General features: G+C 38.4%; 1 protein-coding gene across 1 annotated transcript in view; it reads left to right on the top strand.

Moving 5' to 3' along the window:
* Window positions 1–24,146, top strand: part of LOC124304994 (homeobox protein Nkx-2.4-like) — a 42,287-nt gene that overhangs the window by 5,733 nt on the left and 12,408 nt on the right. Inside the window, exons 2-3 of the mRNA XM_046763887.1 lie at window positions 4,465–4,754; window positions 22,082–22,168. Coding sequence (XP_046619843.1) covers window positions 4,465–4,754; window positions 22,082–22,168 — 377 coding nt within the window. The remainder of the gene's footprint in view (window positions 1–4,464; window positions 4,755–22,081; window positions 22,169–24,146) is intronic.

Genomic DNA, 24,146 nt, shown 5'->3' with positions numbered 1-24,146 from the left:
TGATTTGAATGACGTCAAAACTAGATGTCGGGTTCCCTACATGCCAGCCGCTAATGTACGGTCGAATTAGACAGATGCATAACTTATACAGTGCCTAGATATATTCCATTACGAACTTCAAACAGAAAACAATCTCAAGTATGTCATGTCTTGACGTCAGTCTTCTTACTATGTATGCCACAACATGTGATTTACCTTCTCTTATCCATGCGAGAGACGTTTCATTTAATGAGAATGCATGTACGCGCCGTACCGTTTGAGATAAAAGTTGGGAGAACCGCGTTCAAAAAAAATCCACCAGTGTTGTGAACCAATGATTGTGAAGAAGCATAAAACAGCAGTACTACCTCTACTTTACGTACGATAGAATTTATAAATGACTCTTGGCTAATTCGAACGGCACAAACTGGGAAATCAACGATTTAAGAATTTCAAGTACCACTTTTTACAAGTTCAGTTAACAAGTTTCGAATGCGGTAGAGAGAGTTAGTTAAGTTGCTATCGATTATATCAAAAACAAGATCACCGACTATCACTTAAGTGACATAGGAGCTATAGATCAAAGTTATCTCATTAAGGAGCCGAGTAAAAAGACATGGGACTAACTTTCAACGGCGTAAGAATAATTGAAGGCGTTCTGTGTCTGGCGCGCGTCAGTCCGGAATTATCCGCCAGGTGGCGGGAGCTGAAAAGCCGTTCCCGTGATCGAATCAACTCGTCGAATATATTAATCTAGGAAAGTTGAACCGACGAACATATTTCGTTTAAATGTCGGGCATGTTTAAATCTGGATTCCGTATCTCCAAATATAAAAGTAAGAGACAAAGGATGTGAGTTCGCTGTATTTTCAAGGTCACATAAGCTGGTTGTTTCCTGTAGGCTTTAATCCTTTGTCTTTCTAAAATTACGAACGACTCGAAGTTTTAGATTACCTAAGGACGTGACGCGACTGCAGTGAGTCGAACGCGCAGCTAGTCGGCGGTGCAGATTATATATATATATATGTGTATATATACATATATATATATATAGTATGCGGAGAGAAAATATAGGGCGAGAGTTGTTTACGATTGAATTTTCAAGATGTGCCTCGGACACGGTATCCGCGCATTATTCCGCTTCTCGCCCCTCATCTTTTTTCCACCGCTCTTCGTCTACGACACAAGAAAGTCGCTCGAGTTTTTATTTGCTTGACTAAAATCCATCCCGATGTCCAGTCCCACGCGTCGTCACATCCTCACGTCTCCAGGATATAATATTCTCACCCTCGTCCTCAAGAGCCGTCGGCTTAGGCGGGTATCCGGGACAACAGGAGAACCCGTGTATTACTGCTGAAAATTTTCCTTTACATTTTGTATGATTCGAAGATTTGGTTTTTTGAAAATTGACACAAATTTCACATTGAATAAGAAAATTGGAAATTGAATATGTAAAACATAAAATTCCTGGAATCGTATGAAATATTTTGGAATCCTTTAAATTGTTTGCAATACTTTGAAAGCAATAAAGCATGTGAAATGTCATGAAATCTCTGGAATCCTTGAAATCTTATGAGATCCTATGAAATCAATTGAAATTGCATCATGAAATTCCTGAAATCCTATGAAGTCTTGTGCGACGATCTGAAGTGATCTGGGATCTCAAAATTAAACTAAGTTATTATATGTTCTTATAATTCTGATTGAGGTAACAAATTTGGGTACATTCGTACGCTATTTTGTCTCTCTCTCTCTCTCTTCACCTGATTTAATCACGTATAAATCAATCAATCAATCTCTCTCTCTCTCTCTCCTCTCTTTTTTCTTCTACTTGATTATTTTTTATTTACTTTTTGCGTATTTTTACTTTTATTTTTAAGCTGCTTTACGATCTGTATTTGATCTGCATCATCCTGTACTTGCCTTCAAGCTTACTAAGGCATACCAAATATATCTATCTACCTACCTGTCTCTCTCTTTCATACAAGATGCTTCGGGGAATCTTCACGTTCTACTCCTGATACATTTCACATCCTGTTTTTTAGAACGCAAACTTATCGCAGCTCTTACCATTTATTAGCAATGTACTTCCGGGTCACTCTTTCCCCCTGACAGTAGTGTCAGCTTCCTCTGTTCAACTTTTTAATGCTCGGCTCTACTCCCATTTCTCTGAACTTCTGATCATTGTCTTGGGTTTGGAGGCCAGTGTTAACTAAAACTAAAAGACACTTTATAATTTTAAATTTTCATCTTTTACTTCTCATTTTATATCTTTACCTTAAACTTTATACTTTATTATTTGTTTACATAATCTTATATTTATGTTTCGGTGTGACTTGATCCTCGGTTGTTAGTCAGAGTCAACACGACGTACCTAATAGATGCCCACTTCTTGTCAGTTGACTCCCAGATCATCTAAGTGCATAATTCTAGATCAATCACGCTCAATCCGCTTGTTATTTTATCCCATTGGTTACTGTAATATCAGTGTAGTTACGCACAAATGTTGGAAAATTTGTATTGTTTCTACTATTGTTATTTTACCATTTACCCCATAGCATTGCTAGGGGATAATAAAAAATCACGTTACATCGCATCTCTATCTTCCCTTCTCTCTTTTTCTCTGTCTCTCTCTCTCTCTCTCTCTCTCTCTCTCTCTCTCTCTCTCTCTCTCTCTCTCTCTCTCTCTCTCTCTCTCTCTCTCTCTCTCTCTCTCTCTCTCTCTCTCTCTCTCTCGACGAAGAGAGTCAGAACGAGACTGAAGAGCGCGCAGTAGCGAAGCTCACGGTTAACGAGCTCGACCCTACCTACACATTCTGACAGGAATTTCACCGGATTGTATCGTGTTAGCGATTGTTACGTCATAACTCGATCCCATACAAATGTCAATCAAGCACCACCTCCGAGTGTCTGTTGTATTATGTACATGTATATAATATGTATAATACAGACGATGACGTAATTAATTTAGGTATATATATATATATATCCCCGTGAAAGTGTTCAACGCTCCTTGCGATTGTATTTCAAACTATAACTCATAGGTATCGATATCGGAGAAAATTGGAATATTTGATCAATTAGAAATATCCTTGCTAAAAATTATATTCGAAGGATATTTTTGATCTATTAAAACAAGTCAAATTTTACTGAGAAGCTTTTCAATTACTGACAGAACCCTGTAGATGTACAATATTATTTCGACCTATAGATTATATCATATAACAGAGAGAAATATATGTTGCGTTTGAAGAAAAAAAAAAAAGAAAAAACATTTACCCTGTTGGTAAAACAGACGTTTCGCGATCTAGCCGAAGACAAAATATGAAAATAGAATTATAAGAAGCGAAGATTTTTTCATACAACTTAAATAAAGTTTATTGTGAGTTGAATCCGATTAGTACCTATAATATAATAACGTTATATCCGATCTGCGTAAAAATTTACCGCCATGATGCAGCCGTTCCGAATTCCATGAACCTCAGAGAATGGAACGCCTTATTATTCGTGTCCATCCTGACCGTCGAGGTTTTTTAATTTTTATTTTGAAACCGTTAACGGGCTGCAGACCTCCCGGGCAGCGCCGGTCGTGACGCAGCGTCCCTTCTCAATCCATCCAGCATCCCTAAATGAACCCTTTGTCCGCCTGTCTCTCAGTTAAATCTCGATTCTCTCAGGTCTATCGGGGGCAAGAGGCTCCCGGGACTCACCCGTCGGCACTTTTAAACCGCACTTAAACACCGCAACGCCTTAGATCCGGTAGCTCAAGGTGGTTGGCTGGACGAAAATCGATTTTTTCCGGTCGATTTTATTGAATATTAATTGAGTATTTAGCAAGCTGTTGTATTCGTAAGCTGCGAAGATCTCTCTAAAAGTACGAAAATGGAATCGATGCCTTATTTCCGATCACTTCAAAATTCTTAAAAATTCAGTTATAGATTTGTTCGGTTTCACTCTACGATGACTCATTTTGTTCGGAAAACTGTTTTCCATAAATTCACTGAAACACTTTTCTTTATCGTATTCGCATCGTTGAGTGTTTCAGCTTTACAATATAATGGCATCGGTAAATGGCAACGTTGAAATGACTAACTACTGAAAAAAAAAGAACATTTGTTTCAGCGACTGTTTATAAAATCTTTTTAACAGATTTTTAACAATTTTGAATCGATTTGAAACGAAGCATCTCGGCCATTTTTAGGATTACTGCTGTAATGCAGAAAATGCATGTATTTTCAATTTTGATGTTCAGGATTTAAGATTACAGAAAATAATTTTTCTGTATTCCATCGCTCTGCTACAGAAATTCTCATAAAAATTTTCTTGAGGGAAAATATACGAAACATGCAGTCCTCAATATTATCGCGGGATCTCCATTGAATTCCATCATTTCTAGAAATCAAAATTTTTTATCTAGGATAAACCTTGCAGTTTGTTTTCAAAATTTCATTTCGGGTTAAACTGACATGTTTTTATTTCATCGCAGTTTCACGTTTGATGGGAGCTGCGGCAGCGGGTGCCGGTTCTAACATGGCGGGCTGTTCCGTCGGGCAGTCCATGGGTGACATGGGCAAGTCTTCGGGGATGGGCGTCGGCGTCGGCGTCGGCATGGGCGTCGGTGCGATGCAGTTTCCTCTTGCGCAGCGACGAAAACGCCGCGTACTTTTTACCCAGGCTCAAGTATACGAGCTTGAGAGAAGATTTAAGCAACAAAAATACCTCAGCGCACCTGAAAGGGAACATCTCGCCTCGCTAATTCATCTCACCCCAACCCAGGTAAGTTCAACATATGCTCTACACATAATACCGCGCAGAGGAAGACTTTGTTGAATTTACCAAATGTATCGGAAGAAATGTTCTTTCGATTCAATGAAATGAATTATTTGATTTAACAAAAAAGTGTTCAAAACAATAATTTTTATGTTGTTACGCAAAGCTAAATTCATGTTAATTAAGAAAACATTTCTTTCGTTGTATTTGATCGCCGTATTTTGTAAATTCGATTTTTATTTCTTTTTGTTGCACGTTATTCATACACGATCGTATGAATTCCTAAAACTAAAATCGATACTCATATCGGTATCATTTCGGGGCGTACAATTGTGCACATCAATTGCTTATACTAACATGTTTGTCCAGATTCAGATTCAGATTCAAAATAAATACAAAAAAGATGTGATGAATTTGCCAAATATGTCAATTCAAATCATACAACAATCTCATTTTATTAATCTCGGTTTCACTTAATATCCCAAATCATTACTCAGGTATATAATCCTAGCTTTTTTGTCGAATCTGACATGACCATTTCGTTTGCCATATACGGTTGAGTGAACAATTTTTTTTTTGCTGTACAACTAATTATTTCCATGCAAATCGTCTAGCTTTAGTAATAAATGTAGTTTAATCTCATATTCAGCGGTCTTTGCATCGAATGCGACGGAATGTGACCAAACGATAGAATTTATGTTGATTGAAATAACAAATCTACAACCCATTCGAGATTTGATTTTACTGGTAACGGATAAGTTAACTAAAATAAGGTGACTAAAATAGTTGTTGTTACAATACAAGTGATCCACCTCTCGTCCAATGACCCTGGTCATATGGCGCGTAACGTGTTCCCATGTGATGCGTCAGGGACGAGCCTTTCATTGGAACAATTAATCAGGAACGAGCTCTGATTGGAAAAATTCATTTTACGAATCACAGTCCGCCGCGTGATTAAATTCGGACTGGGCGGAGGAAACAATTATGCAGCCTAATTGAGGGGAGACTGTCGATCATGATGATCAAAAGTTAAGCGTCTTTGAACGAATGTTTTTTCGAAATTTTGATCATTCGTTTAAAACCCTGAAATTAGAATTGGATACAAATATTAACTTAATGAGTTAAATCATCGGAAATCTATGAATATTTTTATGAGATTTCTTCTTAACGTTCCAGCTATAATTGCGCATTTATAACTTCAACCATCGAAGGCTAAAACTTTTTGCCATCGCATTTACTACCAGAGATCAAAAGTTGCCGCAAAGATTTTTTGGATTGAAGTTTTCTAAGTCATTTAATTTATCACCTTCTCTCTTAAGAAAGACGGATAATTTGGAACTAGATTTCCTTTTTACATCGTTTACATATTATTTTGACAAGTGTAAGAGCATGTAAAATTATGTTCTATTTATATTATAATCATCAGGCAATAAAGTTTTATACTACGTTGTGCAATTGCTGAATACATAATGACTGTCACTATAACCACATACATTATAGGTGTAGAACAATTATTGTCATTATCCTGGAATAGTTTAAAAGCCCAGATATTATATCTTATTAGTAATAAGTATAGGTATAATAATTACACAATTGTATTTGATACCTACGACAGTATAGTTTGGTGGATACTCTGGCAACATGAACGCAGTTGTCTGACAACAATAAATAATTGTTGTCGCCTTCATTGCTGGCATCCTGTACTCCCGGCATTCCCTTCTCCCCTGTCTGCCTTTGGTTTCGACACACAACATTCCCATGTGCTTCCTTCCCCTTTTACCCGTTATCTCTTTCTCTCTTTGCAATCATCGTATAATTGGTGCTACATATATTTTTTATTGTTCATAGTCTGAAAAAACTGTCGTATAGTAATCGTTTTCTTCGTTAAAAAGCGACGTACAGTGATTGTTTTGGAACAAGTGATTCAGGTAGATAATTTTATTCATTAACTCTGAAAAACTTTTAAACTCAACACTTTCTTTTATTGCAAAATCCGAAACCAAAACATTCCAACTTCTCAAGTGAATTTTGATATGTCAATTATAAATGCGTCTTATTTGAGGTTACAGTAATTGTTGTTGCCTTAAAGACGGAATAACATTTCAATATTTGGTTAAAACCCATTTCCCTAGTCCTGAAACATAACTTGCACCATTGTAAAACTCCTCACACCAATTTTCCTTCCACTATCGAATCATATTTTCTTCCTACGGTACATACGGAGATTGTTGAAACTACTTTTCTCCCGCATTGGTATTGCCAACCCCGCAATTCCCATCAACGTGATCTTGCACAACTTTTCACATCGCGATTACAGGATATGCGCTATTTTCCGTCACTACACTAACCCATTCTCAGGATCAGCTTTTGTTTTTATCGCTCTACCTACTCCTCCTGTACCTATTTAAAACCGCCGATTGTGCTCTCTAGTTCATGATTGTAGAAAGTTTTATAAAGAACCGAGTAAAGACGGTTTATCGGCGAACTTTTTCCGCCCCGATTGATTTGTCGTCGGGAAATCGAGCGGGTTCGTCTGTCTTACGTTTTCCCAGCTCCGTCGGTAAGGCAGTGCGCGGTTACTGGATTGTCTTTGCAGTATGGAGTGAAGGCTCTCTGCAGTACGGCTGCAAAGCTGGTCTATTCGAAAGAAGAAGCGAGTTTGATTACTGCAATCAACCGCACCGACGACTTCCGCGACGGTAACAAAAGCTCAACTGCAGCGTCGCGCGCGCGTCTCTCTAATTTTGAATAACGAGTTTCGTCGGATGCGGCACTCGCGTTTCACCGATTCGTCCCTGGACTTCTGCCCACAAAAGCCTCCAACTCTTGACGACAAATAATCCCAAACGAGCTCTTCGCGACGAAACTATACGTGCTTGTTTCATTCGGTTCCTGTATTACACCGAGAGAAAACGACGAAACTTTGCAGATCGGGCTTCCTACTGCGCATGCGCAATATTGCTGAATTTCCAGTCAGGCTGGCCAACTCAAGCTTTAGCTATCAAACGCGGCTTACGGAGGTCGTGTAAGTAATGCGAAGTTTTTCAATTTAAACATATCTCAAATCTTTGATTTAGTAATTCGGAAATGCTGGGTAAACTCTTATTATTTACCGACTGATAATTTATCACTGATCATCGTAACAACGTAACTTTATTCTTTACTTGACGCGGGAAAATTTGACATCTCGTGCCTTGTTTCAAGTAAGTTGGCTGTCCTGCCTAGCAGACAAAAATATTGCCGCGATACGATCTTGCCGACCAATAGCGTTCAATTATTTTGAGCATCCGTAGTTGGTCACGCGGTTTGATAAGTTTCATCATTTTTTCTCGGTATGCATGATGCAACGATCGTATGTCATAGATATCAAGTATTCCGTGTGAATCTAGTAAAACTCATTCGTCCGTTAACTTTCCGGAATTTTTTGAAACTTGTTGTACACAGAACGGTTTTTACCTTTGCAACCTGAATTTGGATATCCCGTTTTTTCAAACAGGGATTTACGATGAAATAAAGAGATTCTCAAAGCTGTTTGCCCATGTGAATTAAGATTTTTAAAAGTTGAATAATTTCGAAGAACCGAATATTTCTCATATCAAAAATCTTTCAAGCTATAACTGCGTAGTAAAAATAATCAACCATCACAACAATTAAAATTTTTTTTTAAACGTTCATCACAGACTCTGGTTGACTTGAAAAAACTTCAAGTATGTACAACCTGTTTTCCACTTCGAATCATTGTCATTTGATCAATTTCTGAGGTATTGTATAAACTGTGATATTTGCAAGTATCATTAATTTGCAGGTAATCGCAACTTTCGGCAATCTCGAACCTAACCTCAATGTATGTTTAAAAAAATATGTCACCCAATCCATAGGTTAAAAGGACAAGAACATCCCTTGTTAATCGATAAATTCCAATACTAGTTTAAAAGTGATGCACAATGTGTACGTATAATCTACGTATTTTACAGATTATCTGAAAATAGGTACGTACTACGTACATAGATGCATCTGACAACGCGTAGAGTAAAGCGCACGCGCGATTCGTAAAAGGGACACTGCAGATGCGACCCTTCATTTCATTATGTTCGCATATTGTCACTTTGAGTGTGCAGCAGCTCGACCCATTGTGAATACCTGTTCTGTTCACTTCGGCATTGCAGTTATCGCCATTGATGTTGTTGTCCTTGTTGGTATTGTTCTTGGTGTTATTGTTTCTGTTACTGTTGCTCCAGGCCATGCAGCCAGCTGCCGCTCTGGACTTTTCTGTTAGGTTATACATGTACGTAAGGGGGTGGAGGTAAAAATGTAGAAAGATTAGAAAATAAACGGGTCCCAACATAGAGATTTAAAAAAGGCGAAAATCTGTTTCGTCGAATTTTAAACTAAACGATATCGGTTCGAATGGTATTGGAATTACATGAAAATTACATTTTTTGGATATAACAACGTTAAATCTGTTTGTTTAGTTAACTAACTTTGCTCAACTGAACAAGGCCCTAACATCAATTTATTATTGCAAAAAATCGATTAGTTATAAAAGAAAATATAGTATAAATAATAATAATTAATAAAATGAAAAACAGTTTCACAGACCAGATTTTCTGTTCACTGCAGTTACAAAACTCATTTCGTTTCATTTCGTATCTAAAACTTAATATTGTGCGTACATTTTTCGTCTACGGTTAAAAAAAAATTAAAACAATCAATGCACATAACAAGAAATTTCTCTTGACGTGTATAGTTTCGTTTCGACCTTTAAAGTGCGTCGCGTATAATGTTATACGCATAAACGATGAATATGCATCGGCGATGGATGAGGAAAAATACACACTGCATAACACGAAAAGAAAAAGATATTCGGTATATTGAAACGGGCAAAGCGTCGTGATTGGTAAACAGTATTAAAGCTTCAATCTTTGTTCACGCGTCTAAACTTGAAATGAATGGTATAAAGAGACTGTGTGTGAGAGAGAGAGAGAGAGAGAGAGAAAGGCCGGGGTGAGCCAAGGTATGTTTGCGCAGGAAGGGAGGAGCTTGGGTAAGCGCGTCATCGTGCTGGGACTGGCTGAGTACACAAAGTTATTTTGGCACGTTGCTTTCGCATATTTCGTACGCCATATAGGGACGATGCACACAACTTCCAGAAATGAAATGCGACGCGGCGCGGTCTCGAGAGTTCAACTCCTGCTGGTCGTGGAGGAACGCCACTGAATTCCAGAATCGCGGTGTCTTCATCTCCAGTTCCGCTAATAATCACAATAATTGGCTTGCGCAAAAAGCTTTCGTTCGTATGAAAACAAGTTAATCAACTCCAAATTGATTTAAAAATTATTATTTTGATGTATACTTGGTGACAATGAATCTGAGACGGCTAATTTCTTACACTAGGCAGTTATGTTGGCAACACAGAGAAACCTACAGCGCCACGGTCGGCTGTGCGTGAAACAAACTCAATCTCAACAAACGTAACATAACCCGTGAACGTCGAATCTAACCTTAGAATACGTGTCAATCCAACAAGTCACCATAGCCGCGGTATTTTAAGGTTAGATTCCACGGTCATGGATTATGTTATCTTTGTTGAGATTGAGTGTGTTTCGCGCTCGGCCGACTGTGGCGCTGTAGGTTGATCTGTGTTGCCAACATAACTGTCTAGTGTAAAAAATAAGCCGTCTCAGATCCATCGTCCAATGTGTACATTATACAGACGTGCATATACATTGCAGAGAAAATGGGCATATTTTTGTTAAAAATTTCAGGACTGAAAGAAAATCTTGTCTTCTTTAAGTCCTTTAGTACCAACCTGCAGGATTATTTATTTATCTGATAATTGTTTTTAACGTGTTCATCAGTTTCAAGGAAAATGTTCTCTAAGAATTATCGACACTTAGCTTTCGGGCATTTCGAGGAAAATTTTCACACCAGAAATTCATCGGAAAGTTTAGTTATCGGTCTTGCTATAAAAATGAAAAAACCAACCAGCTAGGTGTACAAAAGTCTCTGTTCTTGCATGAAATCATCAAATCGAGCCAAGCACTTTACGTTATTTTACCTAATTTATATACACAGTGATCCAAACGATAATACATACATATTATAGTTTTTTCGTCATGGCTTGTCATTTACAATTTCTCATCCGAAGCTGCAAAAATACTGAAAAAAGGTCCAAGTCTGCCGTGTGAAAAATCTTTCCGGCGAGGCTCGTCGCATACAGGAGTGGAAAAAAGCAGCGGGCAGCGGTTAGATCCGCACGGGGAAATGCAATGAGCGTGCGTGAAAAGGGAAGCGGACGAATATGCATATACCGGAACCTCTTTGCATCTTGAGCAATGTATGCACCCTTGGGTTCTGAAAAGTGTGCAGAGCCCTGAAGAGGAGAAATTCAACGGTGCATCAGCCACCTGTAATCTGCATATACACGCCCCCAGCCTCTGGAGGATGTAATTATCGCTGGCCACATGCCGGCGAAATTGCGCACGCGTTCTTCAATCTACGTGTCGTGTCGTGCCTTATTATGCGTATGCAGATATGCAATATTCTGAACAGCGCGAGTCGCGGGGTGCGAAAATTACCCTCTGTAGCTATAAAAATCCTTCAGACTCTCATCGAAAAATTCATACGTCTGGAATATTCACAGGCATATGTGGTATTAAAAGTTTAGCCTTCTAATTTGGCATCTCGCGTGAAAATTTCTTCGGAATCGGTTAAGACATTCCTGAGAAAATGAAAATTCTTTATTCAAAAGCGGCTAAACTGTGTGAGAAATAAACGAAGGTTCAGTTCAAGCTATCAGCAAACATTGCTTAATTCATGGCAAATTTATCATCTTTAGATTTCGTTGGCTGTCATTATTGATGAATCAAATTGTCAAACTGAAAATGGTGATGGGTAAATCTTCAAAGTGCTCACAATTTTTTAGTGCATTAAAAAACGTAACGATTAAAGATCTTAGAAAAGATCAGTTGATTAAAAGATTTGACAATATAGCACGGCTTCATAAGCAGCATGGGCAGTTGTATAAGTGCCAATTCCGTCACTTCGCAATCAATTGGCACAGAATACAGAAGATTAGATAATAATTCCTCAGTAAGCCTCATTGAGTGAAATAAAGATTTATTCGCATGGCACATGTCGATGTATCGAGTTTTTGATTAAAAAAGCATAAAGATATCACCGAGATTTTTGTAAATTATACAATCGGATTTTAAACCCGAAAAACGGAGTGACTGACTGCATACTGTGAGTAAATATATTATGTACACTAGCAATAAAAGTGCCAAACACAGGCCAGTTACAGCCCGGATTGTTTGTCATAGGGTGTCCACTGTATAAGAATTAGTGGGGCGAGTAAAGTTACGTCCAACTAATAGGTGAGTGGGACCGGTTGTGGACACCGCTAACAGCACGTCTTGGCTAACTGCGGGTCCATATAATTACGACCATCGGTCCTGACAGTCAAAGGATGGCCCTTCAAAAATAACACACCGTATCGGCCCTGAGTAGTCGCGATAAAAGCGACAGCTTCTTCCGTTGTATCCAAAAATTTGCAAGGAATGCTCAAATCATCTGTATATATTCTCACCACTTGTATTCCCGTAAAGTGCTGAACTTGATAATAAACTTCTCACATCGAGAGAAGTTTCTAGCTGTTGTTACTACAATAGAGTCCTTGGTTGTTTACACTTTTTAACCGCAACCAAAAAATATGGTTCCTTACATAAGGAAAGTAAGTTTTGGAACTGTAAACAGAAAATGTAGTTTTTTTTATTATAGTCACTCGTACTATATTTTTCTACTAACTATTGCTATAATTTCACGTTGGGGAAGATTAAGTTAATGTCAAGGCCTTGTTTGATTAAAAAACATTAGTCTACTAATAATCAAATAGATTTAATGTTGCAGTGACTAGAAAATTCAGTAATGTCAACTTTAACAACAGTATGTATAGTTGCTTGGACCCTATTTTTATATTCTTTCAGTATCAAACCTGACGCAGAAAAGATCGAAAAGTACTTACAAATAGAAACTATGACATTCCCGATACTTATAAATCTTGAGAAAAACGAGACCAGTTCTGAATGATCTTACAATCAGTCACAACTGGAAAGTTTCTCTCCGCTTCATCTATTGATGAAGAAGAAAAACAGAATTTTTATGAGTATCACTCTGTCAAAAGAGAATAAAATTTACATGATCACAAGATTATGCAAGAAATGGATCTGACTTCAAAAACACATCCTTCATCGTGTCAAGAATGAGGAAGAAATTTATTTCGTCACCAAAAAAACGATGGCTTTGATAATCCTCCCTTGTACAACACTCACAGCTTACTGTGTAATATGGTCTTGGAGGAGTAGCTGAATTTTCAGCGTATATAGATTTTTTCAATCAGACTACACTGCTTCAAGAACTATCTTTCCGAAATTTGTATTTTTTGCGTATGAGTTTCGATCTTGAATATTTTTTCGTAAAAGTTCATTACATAGAATATTAATCCAGAATTTAAGCTGGTTTGGAGATCCGTGTAACTTTTTGTTACAGTGGTTTATTTATTTATCATTTTCTCATTCTTTACCAAATTTCCGTGGGGTATGAAATTAGGGAAACCGTGAGTGTATTTGATTTTATCATGAACACCTGCAGGACAACGTTTTTCGAACTCGAATAATGCACAGGATGAGAAAATCAACATTCGATGATATTGTTATCAGGCAATGAGCGCGCGTATCGCTTTCGGCCATAGCTTTATAATACAAGTCGCGGCTTGTGGCCACACACACACACACACACATAATCGGCAAGTCATCATCGGCTCTGTGACGTTCTGCTAAAATAACACGAGGGGCTTTGGCATTGGGGGTTTCCCCTCTGGCGTACCACTTAGCAGGGTCAACACGCGCCAATTAACAGCCCCTAATCATAATTTGATATTTCAACCGCAACGTAATTATTCTGCGATCTAACACCGAGTAACGCAGCAGACGTTCATATTATACATACATATGTACAATATTTATACAGGAAAATTCGGTTACATCCTGAAAATCAACTGAAGGGCGTCTGGATTTAATTTATAATTCTATAATTCCATGTAGTTGGTACAGTAGCTGCATAGAATCATTAAGAAAAATTGCTTAGGCGATTTGTCTAAGATGATTTCAATAATTACGACTAAATTAATCTACGAATCATTGAAATTGAGTGTACTTTTTTCCTCGGTAGTAATATGAATTGATATTTCAGCTCTTTTAGTGCAGAGGCGTTAATGTTTTTTTTATTTATTTATCTATTTATTTTGTATTCTCTATATTGACGCGACACTGTTTCGATCTAACTCACCTCAATTAACCCCGCAATTGCACTTGTTGAGTATTGATTCCACAATTTTTTTTACCAGAAATTGTCTTGAATGAAATGTAGAGATTGACGGCTTCTAACATTTTTTTTTTTTTGCATGCGTATAAAAAAGTTGAACGGTGTTCGCGATTCAACTTTTTCATGATCTAAAGGCAATCGATTCCTTGGCATTAGATAAGGCGTTTGTATAATTGCAGTCGAGATTTTAAGCTGCAACACAGTAAGTTATTTCGAGCCAGCTATAACGTAGGGTAAACGATTAACTTCGAATGCCTGGATTGCCTCGATCAGACAGATAGATAGACTCTATAATTTCTGACAATCAGCGGTTCCAAATTCACCCTACCAATTGCTCCCGCCTAACTCAATCAATTGCTCGCCCTTCCACCCTACCGCCTTGCACGAACCCCTTGTCGGACACAGAACTAGAGCCTGGAGTATCCCTCACCCCTGCGGTACAGATAGGTATCCGAGAGATTCATTGCGTTTTGATAGAGAGACGTATAATAATCACCATTCGAATACCAAGTTCAATCGAAAACCGCAAGTCACGCAAACACCTTTCAAGACTGCGGTATAATAGAAGAGGCACAGACAGCACGGAACTTGACGTCCCCGGAACGATCGCTGAATGATGACTTGTGACCTCATCTTTCGGACGTAAAGATGTCATTTTGACGACTTTTAGTTTTGTACTAACGGGAAGGTTTCACGGTACACTGAGAAAAATTTCATTTGTTACAATAGGTAACTAGAAAAATTCGGTAAAACAGGTGTCGTTAAAAATAAAACTGTTTGAATATTGTTGGAATTACGAAAAACGAGGTACGCCTAACCATTTTGCGCTATTGTCGATGCGTTTTTGGTAATTGCAAGGCAAAATCAGTTTTTTCGATTTACTCTACTTTTTTAGTTAAACAAGGCTTTAACGTCAATTTATTCTTCCACAAGTATTAAATTTTCGCAACAGTTACAAGAAAATATAGTAACAGCGATTGTATTATAGTGAGAAAGAATAGCAACAGATACTAGACTTTCAGGTAACAGCTACAAAACAAAGCTATACTTTTCGATTGTGGTAAAAAATGAAAATAGTTAAGGACTGAGCGGTAACCGGAACTGAAAATTTTTCTCAGTCTATAATAAAATTATGTAAGGACCGGGATGAGAAATTTCATTAAGAGTGTTACAATTCCTCAAAAACACCTGCATGTAATAATTTATAAGACGTTCATGACCTTTGCAATTTGAGGGTAATGAAAATAACTTAACTAACTTGTGCGCAACACTCATTTATAATTATCAATTCGGTTAAGCTACATGAACTGAACAAACCGCGAATGTATTCGTCGATGACACAAAGTGGCCAGAAACCGTTACATCGCCGAGTAGGTATATTACGTAGATCTAAGAGCTACAGATAGAGGTTAGAACGGCTGTATAACAGCGTCCAAAAAAAGGAACAACTCCAAACTAATGACATCTATTCACGCTAGTTGGCAATACGATAATTATGATATTAGGTACGCTCATGGCTCCTTGATCATTCGATTATGACTGTTGTGATAAATTGGCGTTGGTAAACGAATGATATAGACTGGGGTCTCATAAAGCTTTATCGACCTGTAGATAGAAAACTGAACATGGTCATATAAAGTTGCTCAGTTCAAGTTACGCACATTCGAAGCTGAGACAGTTCTTTGACACTTGACTTCGGCGAAGAACGACCTGAAACGAAAGGAGTCATGGCAAGTCAATTACCAGCGTTCCGCCTATCAGAAGTACCTAATCCTCGACTTACGGTTGAGTAAACGCGGGAGTCCGACTCGTCCCTCATCCTCCGGGTTCCACGGGCTCAATGCTCCAGGGTAAACAGTTGGGCTCCCGGAGACGGTGCAGCGTCAGCTACCTGCAGCAGGCTGCACTAGTAGAGGATGAAATTCCCCGAGTCTCCGGATCGGCTGTCACCGCAGCTCGAGCCGCGTAGTTCGACTCTCCTTGCAGAGCTTTCATCGAGATCAGAAACGGGCGCGTATTTACACACCGCATTGCTGGGCTGCTGCTGCTGCTGCTGCTGCTGCTGTTGGTGCTCCTCTGCTCCTGCAGTGATGGACAAACGGACGAACGGACGAATGGTCCCTGGCTTGAAATAACACGCGGCAAGCAGTCAGGCGGGCGTTTCTCTCCTCGTCATCTTCTCTCCTGCAGACCCAGACTCCCACTTTGACTACGCGTATTCACCCCAGCACTGCTCCCAAATATTGTGCCGAGCCTTGTCCAGTCTTTTCAATTCTTCTATACATACACACGGGATGCTGATGCTGTGGAGAAAGAGAGAGTCTGAAATGTTCATGGTTTTCAATGTTGATTTAACGCTCTCGCAGTTTTCGCCCTTCGCATCCCCCCCCATAACCAATGCTGCCGTTCCGATGCTCTGGAACAGTGTGTATAGACTATCGATAATCCATTTTTTTGGGACGAACAAGTCGACGAAGGTATGGAAGAACGTGATATCTCAAATTGTGCTAGAAGAACGTGACGTCTCAGATTGTCCCAAAAAAAGGAGACATCTCAAATTTTCCTAAAATAACGTGACATCTCGATCGCGTTCAAATTTTTCATTGATACGGCACTAGAATTTTGGGTATATGAATTATACGAAGCATTTTTTCCCAGTAGATTCAATAATTGTTTCAGTCATTTTCTCATTTATTTAACCTTCATAATGAGGAACCAGAAACTTTCATGTAAAATCGAACAAACAAATATTCTTCAATTCTAATATGTTAATTACATTGAATTTTTCAATTCATGAAATGAAGACAAAAATTATATACATTACAGAATTGGAATGATATTTACACAGAACACTACATTGGGCTTACAGAATGGTCAGAAACTTTCACGTACAATCGAAATCGTTATGAAGGCTAAATAAATGTAAAACTGACTGAAAGTGTAAGACTCTTGGACTTGAAATGTTTGTGGTCTAAGGACACTTTGGACTCCGACAAGACATGACGTTGACAATTTATTTTCTTGGTCCAGGTTGATTACAAAGTAGCTAAGTAAACTCCGACCAACATATGGGCGAAAGTTCTCGGCTGCGTATCGCTGAAGGGAGGGTCTAGGGCTTCCATTGTGGTTCTCGCCAGGCGGAAGTTATCTCACCCCGGGGTTAATATTCTGCGAATTACACGCTCAGAGCCGCTCACTTGTCTTACGGACCGATAAACTGCGCCCCGAGCTGTTGCTACGTGCCTTGTACCCTCTGCACATTGTCAAACGTGCATGCCCAACACGCGAACGATTGATGCGTAGTTGAATTTCGGGCTGAAGTGGATCGTCGGCATTCTGCATCAGGGATTCTGAGTTGAGTCCAACGCAACGAGCGACTAGTTGCAGGATGAGAACTGTGGTGTGCTGTGTGTGGGAATTGGCGGCTTATGTGTGGCCACTTGACCATTTTATAAACTGATGCGTTCTCCGTTATTGTGTTCAAGTTGTGCGTTGTAATTGTAGTACAGTACACCGCAGATAAACATATGGGTTACCCATTGACGAAGATGGGTACTGGCAAGTTCGTCCAGAACAATGGTGCACTGAGAAAAATTTCATTTGTTACAGTAACTAGAAAAATTCGGTAAAACAGGTATCGTTAAAAAAACTGTTTGAATATTGTTGGAATTACGAGAAACTAGGTACGCGTAACCATTTTGCGCTATCGTCGATCCTTTTTTGATAGTTGCAACGCAAAATCAGTTTGTTCGACTTACTCTACTTTTTTAGTTAAATACGGCTTTAACGTCAATTTATCGTTGCACAAGCATTAAATTTATGCAACAGTTGCAAGAAAATATAGTAGCAGCGATCGTAATGAGAAAGAATAGTAACGGATACCAGACTTTCCGGTAACAGCTAGAAAACTAATTTTCATTTTCCACCTAGAACTATATTTTTCGATCGTGGTAAAAAATGAAAATAGTTAAGGACTGAGCGGTAACCGGAACTAAAAATTTCTCTCAGTGTGTAACATGTTGAGGGAACAATAAATTCCATTCGTGAGGGTGAAAGAATGCGGTCTTATGCGGAAAGGAAACTGTGATACTTGTCAGTCGTGAGTGACCGATTGCGCTTGCGGAAAACAACTAAACTTTACTGGTTGGTGAGATCCACGGATTAGTAGGACGAAGACAACATTGAAGCAGCGTTCGGCACAAAAGTTGGTCCAAGTGCGATTTAAGCGCCTCTTGCGGTGTAAGCCCGTATAACGCTCTTCCCCTTCCCCCTATGATCTTACGATTCACCGTTTGTCACCTTTTACTCGGATTTATTGTCGGTTGAGATTGAATAGGCAATTACTCGGTTTTCACTCACTTCAAATGCGTACTTTACGAATTTACGGAGCATGTTTATGGCACGGAGGTTTATAGGTTAGGATCGCCGCTCTTCTGTTTTCACATTTTATAGCGAAAATATAACTCTTTCCCGTAAGTGGCGCTCAAATCGCATTTTGACAATTCTTCTTAAGTTACTTCAAAACTGGGGTCAAGTTTTATCGCAGAGTGTTCTCTGCTTCCTACTACACTCCGTGGCGAGATCGTATCACGGCAATGTTTTCGCCCACAAGGCAGAGAAGCCAACCTAGATGTCAAAATCTCCCGCGTCTAGTGGCGAATTCGAATAATATTTTTACGACCACTCATAATTAGCAGTCATCATTCATCGGTCAGTTGGCAATAAAACTTTGCCAAGCCTTTCCGAACCACTACATCAACTATTTGCAATCTGGTTAACCTAAAGAAATTCACATCGCCTACATAACCTCCGTAAGTCATGTTTGACAGGTAAGGCTTGAGTTGGCCAGCCTGCATGAAAATACAGCAAGCGAAGTTCGTGCATCCGCAGTCAGGCGATCAATTTTCTAAGTTTCGTTGTTTTATCTCATTATGTATAAACCTATTGGATATTTATTTACCAATACAACGTGTATCGTTCGGTTAGAAATGATTCTTGTGAAAGTTCAGATTTATCGTTACAGAAGGAAAAAGTTTGCGTAGGCTTTGTCAAATATCGCTATCAAACATTGCGAAAGAAATATGTTTTGTTTTCGTGAAATATAGAAATATCAATAATAGATTGGACAAGAAAGTCATCAGAAAATAATTTTTATAACTATTGAGTGAAACAAAATGTATTTAAATCATCGATGTATTTTTTTTTTTTCTGCAGTGTTCGGTGAATGCAATAAATTTGTATTTTTTTATATATAGGTACTTCTGGCATCCACAATTTCACGAAAGTTGCGACTAGCTCCACCTAACGATATCTTTACACCTCATCATTGACACCCCGGAATCTTGCCCTTCACTTTTCTCTGCCGCGCAGAGTATAAGGTATAACATAAAAGAAGATGAGCACGCTTCTGGTGTCTATCCCATCACATTTAGGGACCAATGAGGTACTAAAAAAAACTTCCTCGCGGGGTTATACGTATAAACGGTGCGCAGGTATACGTGTATGTGTGACATAGTTGTATACACATATACCTGAACCTTGACGCAATATCCCTCGGCGCACTCGACACTCTGTAGTCTATTGTAGTTCATATATTCCGGGATTACGACACGCGGCTGTCAGAGGCAGATGCTGATCCAATCGAGTCGGAAACTCCCGACGCATCCAACCATCGGTATTCAATTGTCCGAAAAGCCTGATCCCATAAACGGTTCGCGTCTATAGAGATGATCGCAGGTAAATATAAAAGATATTGGCGGGTTCCACAATGCAAAAAGTATGATATTCAAGATGGCGTTAGACAATATAGACGTCAAATTGACTATCGGCACGTTAAATCATGGCGGGAAATTATGTGCGTGTAGTGAAATTTTAGCGAAAAAAGTCAGATCGGTATGTGACAATGTCCACGAATGAAAATGTGAAAAATTATCGGTTTATAAAGTACGCTAATTTGTGCTTAAAATAGAAAAAAAAAACAACCAATAAGCTGAGGTATTAGTTTGTCGATAGTTTCACAATTTCAATTCAAGAACTAAACTATAATCGGTGTCAGGAAAGGTTTAAAAAGTGGAACGGATGCCAGTAATCAAATTAAATTACGTATCGACCAATATTGATGATTATTTTAAGTTCTGAAACTGAACGAATGTTAAAGCAGCGTAATATATGGTTTAAATTTCATCATTTCATGACTTTGAATAATTTACTAAACTTCAGTTACTAACTAAGACATTATCATCGGAGTTTTCGATCAAGCTCCATCGATTAAAATTTCAAGTACCTACGTGTTAAACTTAGCAAAAAATTCCTCCGTGATCCAGAATGGAATGATGAAACAATAAATTTTAACTTCAAGCATCTGTTTATTAACACCGTCCGGGAAATAACGATATTCTACTACTTTTTCACTAAAAAAAAAAAAACATTCGATACTTACAATCGTTATAATTTATAAATAATTAACTTGCGATTCAGTAAAAAATACGTTATTGCTATCCAAAATCTGTTTTAGCTATACAATTTGGGGGGAATTCATTTTCGAATAAAATGAGCTGTTCTCCATCACAATTGACCAAGCAATATGAGTTTGTCGTTAGGAAAAAAAAATGGTGATTGTAACGTTATTATGAAAATATGATTTCTGCAATATTGTCAATATACCTAATGAGATACGTATTTACCGTTTAAATTCATTGCTCAAACATATTTTTCTGCACTGGCGGGGGATTTTTTCAGTTTATAAATGTACCTAGATTAGGTTCGGTAACACCTTTTGAACCCTTGTTTCAACACTGCATGAAATTAATTACTGGAACTCCATTTTATTCTTGTTCCAACGGTGTATGCGTGCAATCTCGTATCGCCTCAACTTTCGCTGAAATTAAGAGCACACTGAGCAAACTGACCAAATAAAACGATGAAATAGCGACGCCTCCACTATTCAGGGTTTTATTTAGGCGTGCAGCCCTGTAACCTGGGCGTTATAGAGTGCCACTTGGAAAAATATAAAGAATAGTCGTGAAGCCCGGTGCAGGGACCCTTTAGCAAGGATTACGGGATTGGACCCTCTTAAGTCGTTACAAAAATTGTCAATCATTAAAATTGAATATTACCGCGCCTATGAAAACACCGTCTCGACTTGACGAAATTTTAGCAGCCTTCACAAAACTTTTGGCAGCACAGGTTCGATCCATGCACGATACGTTTCAACTGCAAAATTAATGACTTCCTACGTTTGAAAATTGCTGAGGAATGAAAACATCGGTTAAAGTTTGTTTCTTCAATGCAGCTTCAAGAATTTCATCATAAATATGCGGTTGTATGTATTAAGTTAATCAGAATTAAGGTTGTCAGTAATTTGTATGCAAAAAAAAAAAAAAAAAATTCATTCACAGGAACATTAAGAATAGTGTCTTATTATAGGTTTAATATCTCTTCATTCATGGTTGCTTTTTAACTATGTAGCCAAATACCATTGTCAAGTATAATACAAGCACTGTAGAACCGAAAAAATTTAACACTTAAAGCCATACATTGAAAATTTTAGAGAAAAATCATTTTTGACGCTTCACTTTTCAATACGAAGTTACATCTTCTTTCAAAATTTCAATGACATCCCTCACATTTTCTCTGTTACGTCTTGCAATCAATTGTAATTCTATTTCCGAAATCGCATTGAACTTATCTTTCAACCTATGTGTAAAAGTATTAAAAAATGTTTAACAAAGCGTCGAAGAAATAAAATCCTTTCATCCAAAACTCGTTTTTCAAACTGTTACGAAACATTTTTAATTAATCGAAAGTGAAGTTCAGTACAATTTTTGTGAAAAAAAAAAAGAAAAAAATTAAACTTGCAAAGAGGAATATATGAACCGAAGTATACGCGAATTGAAGTTTATAGTAAATTTTACTTTGTTGAAATGTATTACAGTACCGTTTTTGTGTTTCAGGTCAAAATCTGGTTTCAGAATCACCGGTACAAATGTAAACGACAGGCCAAAGAAAAAGCCATGGCAGAGCAGAATGCGCAAAATCAGGTAAGAAGAATCGATAGAAACGACCGAGAAAAATTTACAGTATTGGTCAAGATACAGTTCTTGACTGTTATCATTTTTTCCATAATTGAAAAGTATGCTTCTGGATACAGAATAAAAACAGGTTTCTTCCTTGCATTGAAACTTCTCAAACGCTGTTATTATAAAAAGTGAACGTTTGTCTGTTTGTTATCGATCATCTCAAAAACTGTCCAACCGATTTGGTTGATTATTTCTCCGTTGGAGATGTTATTTCTTCTAGGTGATTCTGAGCTATTTTTTACAGAATTAATTGCTCAGAGAACGCAAGAAAATCTGTTGTATTGTTGTAAAGAACGAACGTTTCTTTATTAATTGATTATCGATGATCTCAAAAACTGCCCAACCGATTCCGAGGATTCCTCCACCATTGGAAAAAGTATTTCTCCCAAATAATAACAGGGTATATTTTATTGAACAACTGTTCAGAAAACGGAAAAAAGTCTTTAATGTTATTACGAAGAACGAACGTTTCTGTGTTTATTACCGATGATCTTAAAAACTGCTCAACCGATTTGCAGAATATTTCATTACTCGTACTCTTCAGGAAACGCGGAAAACTTTTTCTGTAATTTCCGAGTGACGGTAATATATTAAAGTAAAATTTCTCTCAGCGTACATTCCGTGAAATTCACATTCACGTATTCGCTGTCACAAAATTTGATGTATTTCACATCAGCCTGTGACGATCGTCATCCGCACCGTAGGTACAGTTACGCGAAATGGATTTCGAAAATGTTGTACGAGGAGAAGAAGACGCGGCGTAAAAAGCGGAGCGGACGAGGGTGAAGCGAGATATTAGAATTCAGAGCGTGCCGTATCTTGATCTACCGCTTCGCGTATGCATCGACAAATACATACGTACATCTGGATGAAATTGAAAAGTTTCTGGCAGCCCGTATGAGTGCTTGGATCGGTAGTTGTGTAAAAGACGCGTCTGTACAGATACCGTCGATAATATTACGATCTTCCTATGCAGGGTCACGTATAATCGCTCTTCTCGCAAATGCATTCGACATTAGTCCTAAACACGCGTTTACGCCATGGCCATATGTGTACGGTAATACGGACATTTTGCGTTGGCATCGTTTAAATAACAGTTTTTCTTTTGAACTAGTTGCACGTATGTTCGATGGATTGTAAACAAATTGTAGAGACATTGTAGAAATGAAAGAATAAAATATAAAATAAACTGCAACCGTGTGTTGCTGACTAGTGTTTGGAAATAGTTGAAAATCTCGTACAAACGTAAGTTGTTGATTATTAGAGATATTCTGTTCAAGATGATAATGAAAAAAGCCGCAACTACAATTATTTCCGCTCGGTCGTTAGCTATTTTCATTTTCAAAATGGTTACGCGTACCTCGTTCTTCGTAATACCAACAATATTCAAACAGTGTTTTTCAACGATACCTGTTTTACCGAATTTTTCTACTCACTGTAAGAAATGAAATTTTCTCATTGTTCGGTGTTAAAAAAAATCAAGGTGAACGATGAAGGGTAAACAAGCGGTAGAAATCGTAACTCGGGGGTTGGTATCGGGGCCAAAAAGTGAATTGATGCCATGGCGGGGCTTTAATTTGGGGTTGCGAGGACTCTGTAGGAGAAATCGACTGGGGGAAGCAGCGAGGCGAGGGCGCGTTCTCGAATCGTGGGGGGGAAATTTCTTCCTTCCTCCGTCGGCTAACGAGGGAATTATGAACTGGTGCACCCGCCGGAGCGTGCGGGAATGGAAAGGCTCGATGGAGATGTAGATGATCGTTTCGGGTGGGTTGATGTTATTGAATGCATGGTGTTTATACTGCCACCGCCACCGCGAGGAGAGAGAGCTAGTCGTTCGCAAACACCGTTTGTTATGGGTGCTTCCATTGTTGCACGGAGAGTTTAGATCTTATCCTTAATCTCGACATCCATCCGCGCAGAGCTTGCAAAATCGTTGTTA

The sequence above is a fragment of the Neodiprion virginianus genome, chromosome 5, assembly GCF_021901495.1.
Source record: "Neodiprion virginianus isolate iyNeoVirg1 chromosome 5, iyNeoVirg1.1, whole genome shotgun sequence".
Lineage (NCBI taxonomy): Eukaryota > Metazoa > Arthropoda > Insecta > Hymenoptera > Diprionidae > Neodiprion > Neodiprion virginianus.
This window is presented reverse-complemented; position numbering and strand designations above follow the sequence as displayed.